This window comes from Protomyctophum bolini (assembly GCF_963924005.1).
Source record: "Protomyctophum bolini genome assembly, chromosome: 8".
NCBI lineage: Eukaryota > Metazoa > Chordata > Actinopteri > Myctophiformes > Myctophidae > Protomyctophum > Protomyctophum bolini.
The window spans coordinates 16,188,363-16,204,759 of record NC_137869.1 but is presented as its reverse complement, the minus strand read 5'-3'; the positions used below and the strand labels follow the sequence as shown (position 1 = coordinate 16,204,759).

At 40.9% G+C, this 16,397-nt stretch overlaps 1 protein-coding gene across 2 annotated transcripts; it reads right to left on the bottom strand.

Moving 5' to 3' along the window:
* Positions 1–9,661: 9,661 nt before the first annotated feature.
* LOC308320645 (glutamine synthetase) lies at positions 9,662–13,881 on the bottom strand. 2 transcript variants are annotated; one of them, XM_080771217.1, is made up of 7 exons: positions 13,619–13,881; positions 12,728–12,925; positions 12,404–12,565; positions 12,166–12,312; positions 11,960–12,087; positions 11,565–11,764; positions 9,662–11,240 (listed from the first exon to the last, which is right to left on the bottom strand). In XM_080771217.1, the coding sequence occupies exons 2-7, from the start codon at positions 12,891–12,893 to the stop codon at positions 10,922–10,924; spliced, it is 1,122 nt and encodes a 373-aa protein (XP_080627343.1). In that variant the 5' UTR covers positions 12,894–12,925; positions 13,619–13,881; the 3' UTR covers positions 9,662–10,921. The 2 variants fall into 2 exon arrangements, with proteins under 2 accessions (XP_080627343.1, XP_080627342.1); XM_080771216.1 differs by having other exon boundaries at positions 12,728–12,907; positions 13,619–13,879.
* Between the last annotated feature and the right edge of the window lie 2,516 nt (positions 13,882–16,397).

Here is a 16,397-nt window from a genome sequence, read left to right as displayed (position 1 = left end):
GCTGGTTGTGCAGAGAGCGGCTTTTTATTTTTTGGATGATGAAATGGTGTTGGTTTGGTGGTGCGACAGTTGTAGTTAGTTAGTATGTCTTTTGTTCCTGCTTACTGTAAATTGCTCTGGATTAAGAGCGTCTGCTAAATGCCTAAATTGTAGCGTAGTGTTTCAAATAGTTTTAAATATAAGCCCATTCATTTGAAATATCTTTGAAATGTGGTTTTCCATCATGTTTGGTGGGCCAGTCAGGGCATTTAGGGGGATCATTGCCTGTGCCCATTCCTATATCGACTAGCCTACATATCTAGCCTACTTAGGCAATACTGTCACATTAACCACTTAAAACCTATATATAGGCTACTTTGTTGACAGGAGTCCCCCATTGGTCTCTCTAGTCTATAGGTATACTTTCCCCCCTTATCTACACCAAATCTCTTCCCCCGAAAATAGACCATCTAGCTCACAATGCAATATATCAAATTTTCTCCTAATGTTCACCCCCAGAATAGTGTAGGCTAGGGTTCTTGTGGTTAAACTCCATCTGCAATATCTCAAATATAATATCAGTGGTTTTATATTATAGCAAAAAGGTTAGATTTGGTTTCAAGTGGACTAAAACAGTAGAGCAGGGGTTGAAATATGCCCCAATATCTGTCTGATATGTGCAGCAGGGAAGCTGTCACAACAAAGCTGCAGGCAGAGGATGTTTAACTAGTACTCAGTTCAAACAACTGAACTGCTATAAGGAAAGTTATAAATGAACCAGGCCCCCCAAGCTGTCAGCCGTCACGTGTGACTGTGGTCCCTGTTGTGTTGAAGCAAATTAAGTCAAGTTTGTTAGTTTAGCCTTCTTTTGTTTGTGTGACTTGTAGATTCCCCACTGAATCATTTTTGCCCTACCAGCAGGGGCACATCAGAGATAAGGTTAAAAAACCCTCATGTTTGTTTGGTTTTAAAAAGATGATCATGTGTATTTCCCAGGTATAGTGGGGATACAGATTTTAGGTTCCGTTGCAGACATGAACAGAGCAAGGAAATAGACTTGAGTGCAGAATGGGGCATGCTGGATTTTCTTTAAAAGTGCAAAGTCATCCTGGGGGTGGTTCTTCAATTTTGTAGCGGAGAAGACCAGCTTAATTGAGAACATACCCAATGGAATTTTCCACTGTAGTGCATTTGTATACTGGTGTGGTGGCTCATACATTAAAGTTAGGCTTATACATAAATGTTACCCAACAGTAATAAAGTAGCAGTGTAGCCTTGAATTTTATATAATTATCATACAATTCAAAGGATTTGATTTCTTTAATCCAATTCAATAGAGAGGAGGATAAATTAGATGGAGTTGGGTTGGTTAAGCATACTGTACACTGTGTACAGTATGTTCCCAGCGTCCTGATAGGTTTAGTATTCTTCAGAGGTTCAGGTTGTGGTTAGGGATGGGGTTAGTGGTTGGGGTTAGAGTTGGATTAGGGTTGGGATGTTCTTCTGCTTAGTGCTTACAGTAGTTTGTGTTCACAAACATTAGCCTGTTTCGGCTGTTTTCATCTTTTATAGGCTACATCAGAACACAAAATGGACAGATGAATGAAATGCTTTGTCAATTGTTTCTGTCAGTAAGCACTTTGTTATCAGTGTGTAGGAGCATTGTGGTCCAAACAGCGTACAGTGTCTGAGAAACGTCAAACTGACCCCCCCCCCCCTCCCAAAAAAGCACAAACATTCTCAAATGTGACGTCTGTGGTAAAATGCGTGAGGGTTGTGATCTTGCCTAGGGACCTGTGCTGTGAGTGGTCCTTCACGTGACACGTAGTTTAAACCGGCTCCACCCTTAACCTCACACCTGTTGTCTGCTGTTTCACAGCCTGTCTAAACTTTTTATCTCTTTGAGTTTCCCCCAAAGCTTTATGGGGCGAGTCTGAATTTGCCACAATACACGTTTGTCTGAGTCAGTTGCCCTACTTGCTGTTGAATTTGGCAAATGGGTGGTGGAGAGATATCATTTCGCTGAAAAACAAAGAGAGTTACTGCCTCACTGAAGTAAAAATACTTTAAGTATTTCCCCCTATGATTATGTTAAGATCTGAAGGTCACTTGGGTAGATTTCCTGCATTGTACTAGCTGACAAGCCCTGTAAATATAAAGAGAAGATGCAGACGAGGGGTTTAAATGCCCCCTATGTTTAGATTGACGTGTCGGATATGTGCTTCCAAATGATGTCTCACCTGCACATGATGTGCACGATATATACAAACGTCTATGCATAGCAAGCTATGGTCTATTACTATTCTATTGCTACACTGCATGTCTCTGTTACTAGCCTTGCCATTTCTTTAACAATGAACAATGACAATGATATACGTATACTCTTGTCGCAGGAATATTTGAAAAAAAATAATATATATATATATATTAAGATATTTTTGGGAGACTTTCTGCCTTTATTAGATAGTGACAAAGTCAGCTGACAGGAAATTGGGGGGGAGAGTTGTCAAGAGAAAAGGTCGTCGGATTCGAACCCGGGGACAAGCTGTCAGGCTGGATTAGCAGCCTAGGCCACTAGGCCAGCCTGGGCCAGGAATATTTTACATATCTGTTTTGTATGCATATATTTTACTCTATCAGCTTTAAATCAGCATTAAACTTCAAACATCAAATTCTTCTTTTATGCATATTTTCTACAGCTCTGAATGTTGTTTGCAGATCAGTGCAGAGTGCATTTCAATCCACAGCCATCGATATGACATTTGACATGTTAAAGACACGTGTTTTCTTATTAGCCACTTTCAACCTGGTCCCTATTTTGGGCATATTATTTTAGGTGAACATTTTCAAAATGTTCACATTCTTTTTAATATAAAAAAATAAAATAAAGCAAAAAAAACAATCACACATCACATCTAGTCAGTTTTTTTCACTATTTCTGAAATAGAAATGATACCTTTCATCCAGACATTGAACCCTAACAATGTGTCGTGCGTGCGTGCGTGCGCACACATGCGTGCATGCATGGTACGTCTGCATGTGTGCTGTGCATTTGTTTTCCCTGTGCTGCTTACTTCTTTGACCTTTGTAAAATTCCATTATCAATGCTGATGGTGGATGGGGGAAGGGTCAGGGCTTGTAAACTTTACTAGAAGATGTGAATGGACGGTTGTCGGTCGGGGGAGGTGAACCAAGCAGACTCCAAGAGACTCTTTGATTCTGAAGTTCAGTGATTTCCTAGACTGAGAAGTGACAACCACCTCTTCATTTCTGTACAACTTCTACTGCAGCTAAACTCTGGTCATTTGTTAAGTGAAAAATAATAATATTGCACTATATATATCTTAATTTCTCAATTATTAGGATTATAAGCATTGTTTATGGACAATAATATTACTGGTACAGATATGAAAGGGCCATTTGGTTTGGGTGGTATGAGTCCACGTTATTGAATTTAGGGAGCTGTTTTATCTTATTTTGTCTATTATATTGAATGCTAATTTGCTTGGAAAAGACTATATTATTGTTGACATGGGGATCACCTCTTTGCTGTGACCAGAGGCAGTATACTTAGCTCTCTACTGTCATGCACACTATTACACTAATGTCCTGCAGACTTGTCAGCCAAGATGTCTGGTCAAGAGCTCTACTAACTATTATTTCACGAAGACGATAATAGCTGATCTACAAGCTCAGAACATGAAGTGCTGTCATGTGTTGTGAGCTTGCTATTTTCTGTGTATAACACGAAAATCAGGCTGTGCAGCGGTGGCCGAACGGTTTGCGGAGCGGTCTTGATACCGGAAGGTCGCTAGTTCGTATCCCTGGACCGGCACGTTAAAATTACCACCGCTGAAGTGCCCTTGAGCAAGGCATTGAACCCCTACCATGAAATGTTCTATGAGCAGGGCCTGGCTGTAAACAAGTTATTGAGCTTAGTCCAGTTACCCTGGGTAAACATAGTAACTTTGCTTTGCTTTGCTTTACCCAGAAAATGCTGACAAGAGGAGTACATGAACAGGAATACAAACAGGATCACAAATGAGGATGAAGTCATCCCTGAACTCTGGGGGCACTTGTTTTACTTGGTTGGCACCATGGTTGGCACCGTGACACGAAACAGGCCTAAGCTCTTCAAACTCTGCTCACAACACAGGGGAGAGAAATTACACTTGATTCAGATAGCATGTTGTTTAGACTAGGGCTTCTGTTTTTTTCGATTTTGCACTTAATTTGCTCTTGATAAGAGCATCTGCAATCTAAGAGCAATCTAAATTGTAAATTTAGGCACGTTTTGCTTCATACAGTACATCCCAAAGATGAACAAGTACAGGACTTCCTGAGGATAAACCCCTAATGTACATTAAAGGCAAGCAAGAGGAACTAAAGGAGGATGTTTTTGGAGGAGCTCAGAAAGGCCCTTGTCATGCAAACCAGGGCAACAGTTTGTCTTCTCTACACACCGTATGAATGGCCATACAGCATTCTGAATCTGTGTGGCCATCCCGCAGGAAGCAGAGTTCCTTTTCCCTTCCAAAGGGAAAAAAGGAGGAGATGCGTTTTCTGCCTGACAACAAAGGACTGTAAAACAAGCACAGCTTGCTATGATTGTGGACTTGTAAGTGCACTTGTAAACACCACACCTACGAAGTCTCCAGTTACTGCCCCAAATGCATCAGTTTTAGTAGTGTAGCGTGCGTAGAGATGTGTATAGTATAGTGCCTTAGTGGAGAGTACATAAATGTTGCTTGAGATACTGAATGAAAAAACGAAAAGTTCAATAACATTCTTGTAGTCTTTCAGTTGAGATCAGACAAACAACCAAAATAAAATCATACAGAAAGGGGTTTTTCCACAGTAGGCAGCCTAAAAACATTATGGAAAATGTTTTTTCAAGAGTTTTTACATTGTCAGAGTTATTTTTAAACAAAGACCTAACTAGCCTTCAGTAGGCAGAAAGACAAATATTGCACAAGGAGAACATTTTGTCCCAACTGAGAATAAGCAATTTGACACCATAGCATACAGTTTGGAAAAACAGGATATGAGAAAGACTCAAGAGTTTGGTTTGTCTTGCACGCCATTAACCACGCTCCAGAGAGAAATACTGTAGGTGAGGGGATATGACCCTACAACTTCTCATGCTCACGGCGACTTTTGTGCAAGCCAGCTCACATCCTGTATAGGAATACAGAATAAACACACATGCTGACAAGGATGCACATGTAATTTTGGACTTCAATATTTTGAGAGAACAACAGACCGGATCATTATATCACTTTGCATTAAAGTAAATTAATTGAGTAAAACTCAATCTGGCTGCCTTTTTTATTATCATCTGTAGTTAACTTCAAGCTGATTTTCAGCAAAGGTTATGCAAAGGTTAAGTATAGTATGACTATGATGTCACATCTATGCATATAGGTTAACTAACTTAAACATGCGCCTGCGTGACTTACATATTTACACATACTTACACATTCACGTGAGCATGCTGGTCTCACAGAGGCCCCAGCTTGCATATTTCCTTTCTCAAGTTTCTTATCAGCTGCACTGCACGTGCAGTCGTGCAGCATAATGGCCCACTAAGCTCGCTATGGGCTCAGACAAAGGATGTACTTGTCTAACTAAAATTAACACGTCCTCCCTATCCCTCATTCAGATGTATAACTTAAAGCATGAACTCTGCCTCCGACCCAGGCAGTCAGGCACACACAAGAAACCAAACATAAAAAAGTGGTCTTTTGAGCCAATCATGTGGAACATGGTATCCTTACAAGTTGTCACAACCATGCGTGTGATTGCTGAGGATTATTTGTCCCTAACTGATAACATTCACAATAAGAGCATGGGGGGCTTGAGTATGATCTGTTTCAAAGTCCCAATGTCCACTGATCTTTAACCTATCTCACCGCATGGATCTGCTTTAACAGCTGCTCAAGTTTCCAGTCTCAGTGGTTTGTCTCACACACAGGGGAGACAGAGAGTGGGGAGTTGCATTCACAGCCCTGTCTGCTGACAACAACAACACAGCCATGCTTGTTGTGGGACAAGTAGGGCTCTGCCACCTCCAGAGCAAAGACATTTTCCCCACATTCACGTGACAGAATTAGAAACAATCTATCTGCGGGTGGCACTTCATTTGGACTTTCACAGAGATCGCAAGACTTCAATTTTCGGACATTGGTCTTATTAAGCCTTGAAATAGGCTACTCTGATTGAATTGAAGTTCACGTGCCAATGGTTACAAGCTTGGCCATGCTGTAAGTAGTATATTGAGATTACATAACCCACATGCGTGGTTGGGGGAGGAAAACAATGGAGCTTGCACAAAAACAAATTTCACCCAATGTTTTACACCGGTATAAACCGGTGATGTGACTTGATCTGATTTTGATTCTGGGAAAGGAGCCTATAGAATAGATGAAAAGGTGTTGTCATAGTCCATTAAAACGTATGCCTTGTTACTTAGTTTGACATTTTGCACTATGATGCATATTATCAACCTCTCTGGTGTTATGTAATAGCTTGCGCGTATGTGGCATTCTCGTGTTGACAGACTGTTGCCTCTCACAATTTCCATATGCTTCATAGCATTCAGAGAATGTGAATATGTGAATAGTTGTCTGGCTACGTGAGACTACTACTAATCGTCACCTTTTAGCCATTAGATTATTTGTTAAGTAGCTGTCATCACTTTATATACTCTTGTACTATCAACATCATAACCTTTATTTCAACTCGGACTCGGAGTACAGACTGTACTCCGAGTAGCCTCCAGTACTCACTGTACTGTACAGTTGAGGGTCAGGCATAGACATTCATATACAGCAATATTAATAGATGGAAAATACTCAAACATTACTGGAAGGTATAACCCATGATAATAGTCGAAATATATCAGTCAATTGGAAAATAAATTTGTAAGAATTTGACGTTTGGCCTAGTGGTCCGGGCACCTAGGCTGCCAATCCCAACGACCTTTGCTGCGTGTCACTCCCCGTCTCTCTCCCCCATTTCATGTAAGCTTGTACTCCATCTAATAAAGGCAGAAAAAGCCTCCAAATATATATTAAAAAAAGATACTGTATAGAGTATTCATCTAACAGCAGTATATTTTGACTGTCAAGTTTATTTAAAAATGTTGTATTAGGGCGCAGTCACACCAAACTTTAATTCTGCCTATGTGGGCGGATTCTGCTAATGCTTTTCAATGGGAGCAGAGAACAGCTTTGTTGCCATTTGAGGATTTCTGCAAAAAAGAAAATGTTCCCATTGAGACACATTGGCAGAATAGCACAGTTGAGATTTCTCTTTGGAATTCTCATCCACTTAAAATAATTGTTATCGCTAAAGTTAGACTAACCAGTTTTCCTTGTGTCAAGATGAAAAGGTCTGAAACTAATTAAAACTCTAAGTAGCCTATCACTTGAGGCCAGGTGAGTAGCTCAACCAGTTAGTGCACTGCCACATGATGCTCCTTCCTTGATGCAAGCATCGGGGTTTGAATGTGACTCCCATTGTCATGGCTTTCGTAGCTCCCCTATCTCTGTCTCTGCCCTACACTACATTTTGTAACCCATAAAACCACACTACTCTCCCTCTGCCAACCTGGCTGGGGAGAGCCCCGAACTGAGCTCATGCTTCCTTCAATGCATGAGGAGTGAGCAGGCCGCTTCTCATCACCTGACAGGGGGAGTTTCCCAGATAGGACGTAGCACGTGGAAGGAGCATGTTATTCTAACCCGTTCCTTTCCCCTCCATCATCCTGGCTGACCAGGGGAGGCAGTATAGAGACCAAGATTACTGCATGTTTTTTGAGTGGTCAACCACTCCAAGGAACAGCAATGTCCGTGTTCACCTATGTGTCCGCCTATGTGACGTTAATGAGCACCAGTAGGACTATTAGTACCAGTAGGGGTGCTGTTGTGCCAGAAACAGAGAGAGAGATGGCGCTGCACTGTTGCCTGCTAATGAGAGAGGGGGGGGGGGGGGGTGGTGTTGCACCACTCAGTTCACACGGGTGTGATTTTTTTGGCCTGTGACCCAAAAGAGGAATTAGACATTTGCCCGGGACCCAAACTAGTGAAAATGGCAGATCTACAAGCTCACAGAGCTTGTTAGATTGGCTATTTTCACTATACTTCTTAAACATTTGTTTTCTAATTTATTTTGTATGTTCTTAGATTTCTATTTGATTTATTAATTAGATTACTTTCATTGATTTTTTTATTTTTTTTGGGAATGTTTTTTTGTTTTTCCAACTAATATTAATTAAAAACAAAATGTGGGAAACAAAAAATAAAGGGATCCATAAAAGTTTGTCTGTGACCCACAAATGGGTCCTGACCCACTGTTTGGGAAACAGTGCCCTATGGGGACATGGGTAGAACATGCAAACTCCACATAGAAAGACCCTTTCACCAACCCCACCTAGGGTTAGGGTATGGGCGCTGAGGAGGAGAGAACACGCCCCCAGCAGGAATCGAACCCAGGACTTTCTAGCTGTGAGGCCGACAGCGCTACCGACTGCCGTGACCTCAATTGTCTTTCTAATCTTCAAGTAGAGCTGGAATTACCGGTCATCATCTTCTTCTGTGCTGTTTGCCACATATACTGACAAACATTTGCTCTTGTAAGCTACTGTATATTCAAGAGCAACCGTTACCTGCCCCTCCATTAACTTCACTGACCTACTTTACAACTGGATTAATGGATGTCTACATTCCACTACAGATATTGCACATTTATATTTAACAGCTGAAAAATAAATTTGGTGTTTTCTCGATCCAAACTTATAGTCCGGCAGCCAGCTTATTTTGTTTAAAGTGGGAAATTTGGTATATAGTCTTTTTTATTGGCCTAAAATATTGTCTATAATTTACATACATTCATGAATCCATTTGCTGACCGGCTGTCACTATTGGGCAATTTCTTTTTCATTAACATCCTATGGCAGGCAAAATTGTCAATCTTTCCTTATGCTTTAAGTAGCATGTGACATGTCAAACTAGGGGGTTTTCATTTTTGCCTGCCATAGGACGTTAATGGTAGGATCACAAGAAACCCCTATAAAACAAATTGCCCAATACCAACAGCTGGTCAGCAAGTGGATTCATGAATATATGTATATAGACAATATTTTAGGCCAATAAATAAAGACTATATACCAAATTTCCCACCCGTCCACCTCGACTGCCGGACTATTGCCACTAAATTCCAGTTCAAAATGAGCAAAAATAGCTACAATCTACAAGCTGACAACGCAGCACATCGTGACTTGTGTGAGGATCAGGCTATAGATCTGCAATTTCAGAAAATGTCTTGATGTTTCTTAAATCCCCCCCTCCCCGGAAAATGTTTGAAAAGATTGTATGGATTAAGTAATCAAGATGATGGTTTCCCCAACATCAGGACCTGGTTTAATTGGTACTCATGACCTATTAAACCAGGTCCTGATGTTGGGAAACCAATGCTGTAAAGTAGCAGGGTCACTTGATCTTGTAGTGAAGTCTTTGAAACACAAACAGGGTATACCCTGTCTGTAATTAATCACAGCTCGTCAAGCATTTCAGTACACATTCCATTTCTAATGATTACAGTTGCATCCTTATTTCAACTAATTCAACATACTGCACAAGATAGTTCAGACATGACCTTTGCTTTCAGGTCAACACAGAAGTATGTGGTAAAAAAGAAATCTTTATTTTTTTCCCCAGTGATTGAAAACAATCACATGCATCATAAAAACATGATATTGACTAAAGACAAGTAAACACATAATATTTGGGCCTACATAGATACAAATCAAACATTCAAATGCATTCGGGATCCTTTGGGTTAAAGTTTGAGCTCAAAACACAATCCTGTCAAGACCATTTACAAATTGATGACAAGCAGTATATATATATATATATATATTCATTACACCCCACCAACAAATGTGTTGTTCCAGACAAAAAAATGCAGCTCATGTCAGGAGGCAAGGAACTGTAGTATAAAAACCTTATGCACAAGGAATGTCACTGCGTCAGTCCATCCATTACTCTTGTAATCATCAAGGCCATACTAGTCATGCTTTTGGGCAACAGTTATATTGTTCTCACCTAAACATCATTGATGTTCGTTTAGTCTTACAATTCCATTGGTCAAGATATTTGCATATAAATACCCGACACAGAGGCTGAAAGTCATACAACTTAAAAATCTCTGGACTCTGAAATTTAACAATTGCTAACCTTTAAGTAAAATGCCTGTAATATATATATATTGTGATTAGAATGTCTAGAACATGTTTCATTTATTATTGTGAAAGATATCCCCCAAATGTAAAATTTATTATATATATTTTCCTCTGCTAAGTAGTAAGTACTAGTACGGTTGAAATCTTTTTGCAAGTAGAAATATATCCGGGCTTTGAAGGGTTAAATACATTTGAAACTCAGTGTACTTGACATTACGGCAGACTTTTAAATAGCCATTCGAAGAAGTCAGTACATATTTCAGCATGGTACAAAATTGGCTTGGGATAGGCAATGATGTTTTTGGTCAAAGTTTAGTTTTGCATTTACAATTTCATCATAGTTCTTGGGAAAATAAATAACGTTTACAGTGCAGTGATGTTAAGCAAACACAGAAAATGTGAAAGCGCCAAACAAAAAAATAAAGCAAAGGAAAATGGTCGATGTTTAGGTAAGATATAAAATGGCCGGATCTATGAATAGACAATGACCTGTATAGACACCGGCATGGTCCTTTAACAAGACAGTACTGGCAATGATAGCTGATCTGCAAGCTCACAATGCTACACATCGTGCGCTTGTAGCTCAGCCAGTGTTGGTGCACACAAGCAACTATAAATCAGGCTTGAGGTCTGTACAGTACTGGTAATGACACTTATGCTTGACACGAGGTGTGTTTCAAAGAGGGCAGCAGAGGACGTTCACTTGCTATAGTCTGTGGGTTCATCCCCTTCCTCTTTGAGCAGACATGTGCGTATCAAAGCCTCGCTGACAACATAGGGGTCACAGTTAGCAGATGGACGGCGGTCCTCGAAGTAGCCCTTCTTGTCAGAGCCCACTGCACGGGGGATGCGGATACTGGCACCACGATTGGCCACGCCAGCTGAGAACTCGTTAATATTTGAGGTTTCATGGTGACCGGTCAGACGCCTGGCATTGTCAAGCCCCCCCTTTGGGTCATAGGCACGGATGTGATAGGCATGTCTCTTGGCCAGACGCTCAATCGAATCCTCAATGGCTCTGTATGAAGAGAGTTAGATGGTTTAAAACAGGATGCAGCATGTAATGCAGTCTGAGTGCAAGAAATAGGGGTACAACAAGTCGTCGAACAGTTATTTATTAATCTATCCCAGGATTTGGAAACTGCGAAAATAGCAGATCTACGAGTTCAGTCAAGCGTTGCAAGCTTGTAGATCTGCCAGTTCACTATTTTTGCATGACACCATAGTATAAAACAGTTAAGTGGTTAATCAATTTGTTTAAAGATAAGACTTCATTATACAAAAAAGGTGTATAAATAGAAAGTTAAAGTTGCAGCCCTCTCAAGAAAGAACATATCCTTACTTCAATCCACCATCTTCCCGCATCTCCTTAGTGCTGAAGTTAGTGTGGCAGCCAGCACCATTCCAGTTTCCAGGAATGGGCTTGGGGTCAAATGTGGCCACCACACCAAAGTCCTCACAGACTCTGTGAAGGATGAAGCGAGCCATCCACAGGTGGTCACCCATATTGATTCCTTCACAAGGCCCTACCTGGAACTCCCACTGAAAAAGGTAACAAAGACACTAAATACCAGAGTAAAGCAGAATACAGCCCGTTTATTTTGGATGGGGGGGCTGGGGGAAGTGAGCTAGGGTGCCTTTGGGGGAAATGCACAAAGTCCATAGACTTGGCTGTCATATGATGTCACAGGGGAAAGCCAGACGTTGGAGGGACTAGGCCTCGTAAACATGAAATACCTGAGCTGGCATGACTTCAGCATTGGTTCCACAGATCTGAACCCCAGCATACAGGCAAGCTCTATAGTGGGCCTCCACCATGTCCCGTCCATAGGCCTTGTCAGCTCCCACACCACAGTAATAAGGGCCTGTGAGGATCAATCAGTTTTTAGAACCCAATTTGCATTCAGTCTTCATTGACAAGAGCAGGAACACCACAAACTCACCCTGAGGGCCAGGGAAGCCATTCGACGGCCAGCCAAAGGGATGTCCATCTGTGCCTAGAAGGGTATACTCTTGTTCCATACCAAACCAAGGGTGCTGGTTATCAACCATGCCCATGATCTGCTTACAGGTGAGCCGTTGGTTGGTTTCTGTTGGAACAGGCACGTAGATTGGTTCTCAATGATACAACTTTTGTGAGATAGGCCTATTGCTATAATCAATCCTAAAGAATAAATTTACCAGCAGGCTTGCGGTTATACTTGAAGACTTCACACAGAACCAGCTTGTTGGGATCTTTCCTGAATGGATCTCTGAACATAGCTGCAGGGATCAGATACATGTCACTGTTGGAACCCTCCGACTGTTCGGTACTGGAGCCATCAAAGTTCCACTCAGGGATATCTGAAAGAAAGAAAGGCTGGCTAAAACAACATTGCCTGACAGACACTGTGCATACAGGGTTATTTGTCACTCACAAGCAGCGAAATGTCAGTGTGTCACACTCTCAGTATGTTCCGCAAACACACACACACACACACACACACACACACACACACACCTTACCCTCAATGGATTTGGGCTCAGAATCCAGAGTTTTGGTCTTGCAGCGCAGTCCTTCTCCAGACCCATCAATCCATATGTACATGGCCTGGACCTTGTCTCCTTGAGGGAGGTCCATGTACTGCTGCTTCACAACTTTACTCAGGTTTGCACTTGCTGAGGTGGCCATTTTGACCCAAAAGCCTAGAAAATACAATATACCTGTAGTGTAGATGAACGTCACCAATTTTCTGCAGATACGATACATCCATGCAACCCAGCGTACATGGGTAAAACTTCATGTCATAACAAGATGTACTTTAGATGCGAATAGCTCCAGGAGAAAGTCAGGCTCACATCACGAAGCAATTGTGATACAGTGCAATGCCAATTACAGTGACATTAAAATAATTGATTTAAGCACATCTGACGTTACTGGGAAATGCTAATTTAAGACATTACTGATCAGCATACGTCCCGTTTGAACCATGATGATCAATGGCGATTTTATTAGTCTTTGTGTAAGAGCAGACACCGAACAACAAAGAAGCCAGCCATATAGACTGCTTTTTACATAGGCTACAAAAAAAATAAGACATGCCTGACATGCATACATCATGTATTATTTTATACGTCTTTTCGTACAGTGTCAGGGCCTACTGCGAAAATAACGAATGTAAAGTTCACAACGCGTCTGCGACTTTCGGGAGGAGGAACTCAGGAAAGTGTGATTGGGGCACATTTTGGAAAATGTGATGACAGTTTTAAATGTGCGTTAATAACTAAATAATAATAAAACACACTTGGTGTAAAATTATAGGAAATCATGTCAACATCTGTATCAAAACACGATACAAATAAAATAAAACAGCAATTAAAGAACACTTGTCTATAGAAAAGTGTAAATTAAATTACCTTATGTTAACTGACAAAAAGAATGAATCGACTGCCACAGCCCCTGGAGGTTTTGTGTAGTTCCTTCTTGTGATTGTTGTTTTTCATTCCTGTTTGCTGTTCGTTTCCACACTGGATTTATAGCACCGCTGAACAGCTCCTTGCACGTGATTGGTGGACCAGACAGAAACGTGATCTCTTCTCTTTGACTTTCATCCATATGCTGAGCTGCTCATAGTTAATACAACTACAGGAGGTTCTCTTCCTTACAATGAAGCTTATTTCCCACAAACCACCCAGAAACATAAACCAAGGCTATAGAAACGTCCTCAAAAGGTCCACACAATGGAAAAATACAGTTCAACACACAAGACAAAGATCTATTTTGATGGTTAAATACAAATATGATGCCATCTAGTGGTATACAATGGGAGTTTTTACAAATGGAACAATTTGTTCTTGGTGGTGATGAAAATTTTGTTTTTGTAACCCCCCTCCTCCAGTCCACCCTCATAACCATCATTTCAAACCTTAATAATAAAAATAGTGAGATGAAGAGCGTAAATGGGATGCTTTCAAGTGCAGGTTTCTTAAAGCCAATATTATATTTCTGTTAAATTATATTGTTGTCTTGTATGAGTGAGTGACAAATACCCCCTTTTGGCCTCTTGAATCTATCTTCAAAATAAGGCAGACAATAACATTAAAATGAAACAAATTACAATAATATTTCCATTATCCTGCATTGCAGGGGCAACAATGAGCACCGCCAGTATCCTATCCAATGACCGGCCTGATGGTACCCCAGCCCCAGAATGCTAAACATTCATGGGCTCATGCAGGTCAGAAGTAGCCTCGATACCCAGGCTTTCATTGCAGGTCAGAAGTGACTCTCACTCTTCTAGTGCCCGCAGTAGTAATGGGCCTGTGTTTGGGGTCTTGAAGAGGGCAGCCACACGATGGAGCATTACAGGGTTGTTGACATTTTGCAGAACTAGGATCTAGTTACATCCTTAGAGACAGATTCAGGCTAAGGATGAGCAGCAGTTTCATGTTTCAGTGGCTATATAGTTAGACCAATAAAATAATGAATAAGAGTGATCATAGGTGTTATCTCCCCACATTATATAGATGTAGAATGTGGTACTAAATCTAACCAGCCCCTGGCACTACATCTTTTGAAATGGGTGTCTGCGGACTAATATGTATCATTTTGGAGTTCCATGACATAAACATTTTGAGAACCACAGCCACTTCCAAAGAAATTAACCCCTGCCTTTGTACTTGCATACCGGTAGTCTAGCTGTCCCACTGCTGTACACACATTCTCTACATCAGGCCTATTGTCTGTTTTGAGACCATCTTCGAGGGCCCATTGGGACAAGAGCCTCTCTATCCAGAGATAATTAAGCAATGGACTCGTTCACAAATATCTGCCTGATGCCACGGAGAGGCCAGTCTGACTGGGGGCTAACATCATCAGTCAGCTGTGGAGGCCCAGCTTCCCTGTTGAAGTCATCCTGTGATGTTGCACAATCAGCTTCTATACAAGAAGCAAGAGGGTGCTCTAAACTTTAGATACTACAAAGAGAATTCCCTTTTGAATAGCTTTAGAGTCTAAAGCTATTCAAAAGGAAATTCTCTTTGTATATTATGGAACCGTATTTGGATATATTGTGTATCATTATCATATGCCTGCATTTTGGATGCAGAGGACAAAACCTTTTTTTCCTAAGTGGTCATTTTGTTAAACATTGTAGCACAGACCCACAGGGCCACATTAAAAATACATGGCATGATTAAACAAATAATGAACCGTTTCACTGACTACTTCTTTAGTCCCCTCCCCTTTTCCTATACTGTTCATGTTTTTTTTTTTGATGATTTTTTTTTTTTGCATCGATGTGTATATTTGATGAATTGAAAATGGAGGACCTGATGTAAACAAGTCTTAGTGTTTTTTTCTGGTTTTATCCTCTGTAGGCAGTTTTTGTATTGACCTGTAACTTCCTTGGACTGTACCCATTCTACAATCTGTTAATAACATTTTCAATCAATCAATCAATCAATCAATCAATCAATCAATCAATCAATCAATCAATCAATCAATCTTATATGGAACAGTTTTAACGCATTCAAGGCACATATGATGATACTGTGGTCATCATCAGACAGTAGACTTCTAGTTGCCAAAAACAACCACCACCTTTTGGCAAGTTCTAGAAGTCTACCATGGAGTGAAACTTTGATCCCATGCTAAAATCCCATCCTCGTCGAGTAGGCTACATCACGTTTTCGTGCTGTGTTTGATGGGCAGAACACAGCTATGAAACAAAAATGTTTGGTCAAACCATGTGACTTCCATTGCAAAAGGCCATCAGATCAAACACAGACAGAGCACAGAACATGCGTTTGGTATGTGTGTATGAGGCCTCAGACCATTGGTTGAGATGGTTGAGACCAGTCTATGGTTGAGACTTGAGAGAGCAACGATGTATTGTCTTCTGGCGCCTCCATCAGGCCAAACTTTGCACTCAGACCGCTGGGTCTGGGTAGAATGGACATGAGGAAGGGATCACTTTGGGTGTTTTTTGTTGTTTTCGTAAATATTAAGACACTGTTTATTTTATTTTTAATACGCTACAGTAGGTGGCGGTATGCACCGTTATTCTGGTGCGATCTGCCAGAAAACTCATAGAAGAAGAAGAAGAAGAAGAAGAAGAAGGCCAAACTTTGACTTTCTATTTTGTACTTTCCCAACGTTAGTTCACCCTTCTGCAAGCTGCACTGTTCAGTGCAT

What these genes read in the sequence shown, in the direction of transcription:
- LOC308320645 (XM_080771217.1), bottom strand. Translation starts at nt 12,893, where the DNA reads ATGGCCACCTCAGCAAGTGCAAACCTGAGTAAAGTTGTGAAGCAGCAG. An exon ending in CTGAAGTCATGCCAGCTCAG is followed by an intron (nt 11,765 to 11,959) that starts GTATTTCATGTT and finishes TACCTTTTTCAG; the next exon opens with TGGGAGTTCCAGGTAGGGCC. An exon ending in CGGGAAGATGGTGGATTGAA is followed by an intron (nt 11,241 to 11,564) that starts GTAAGGATATGT and finishes CTCTTCATACAG; the next exon opens with AGCCATTGAGGATTCGATTG.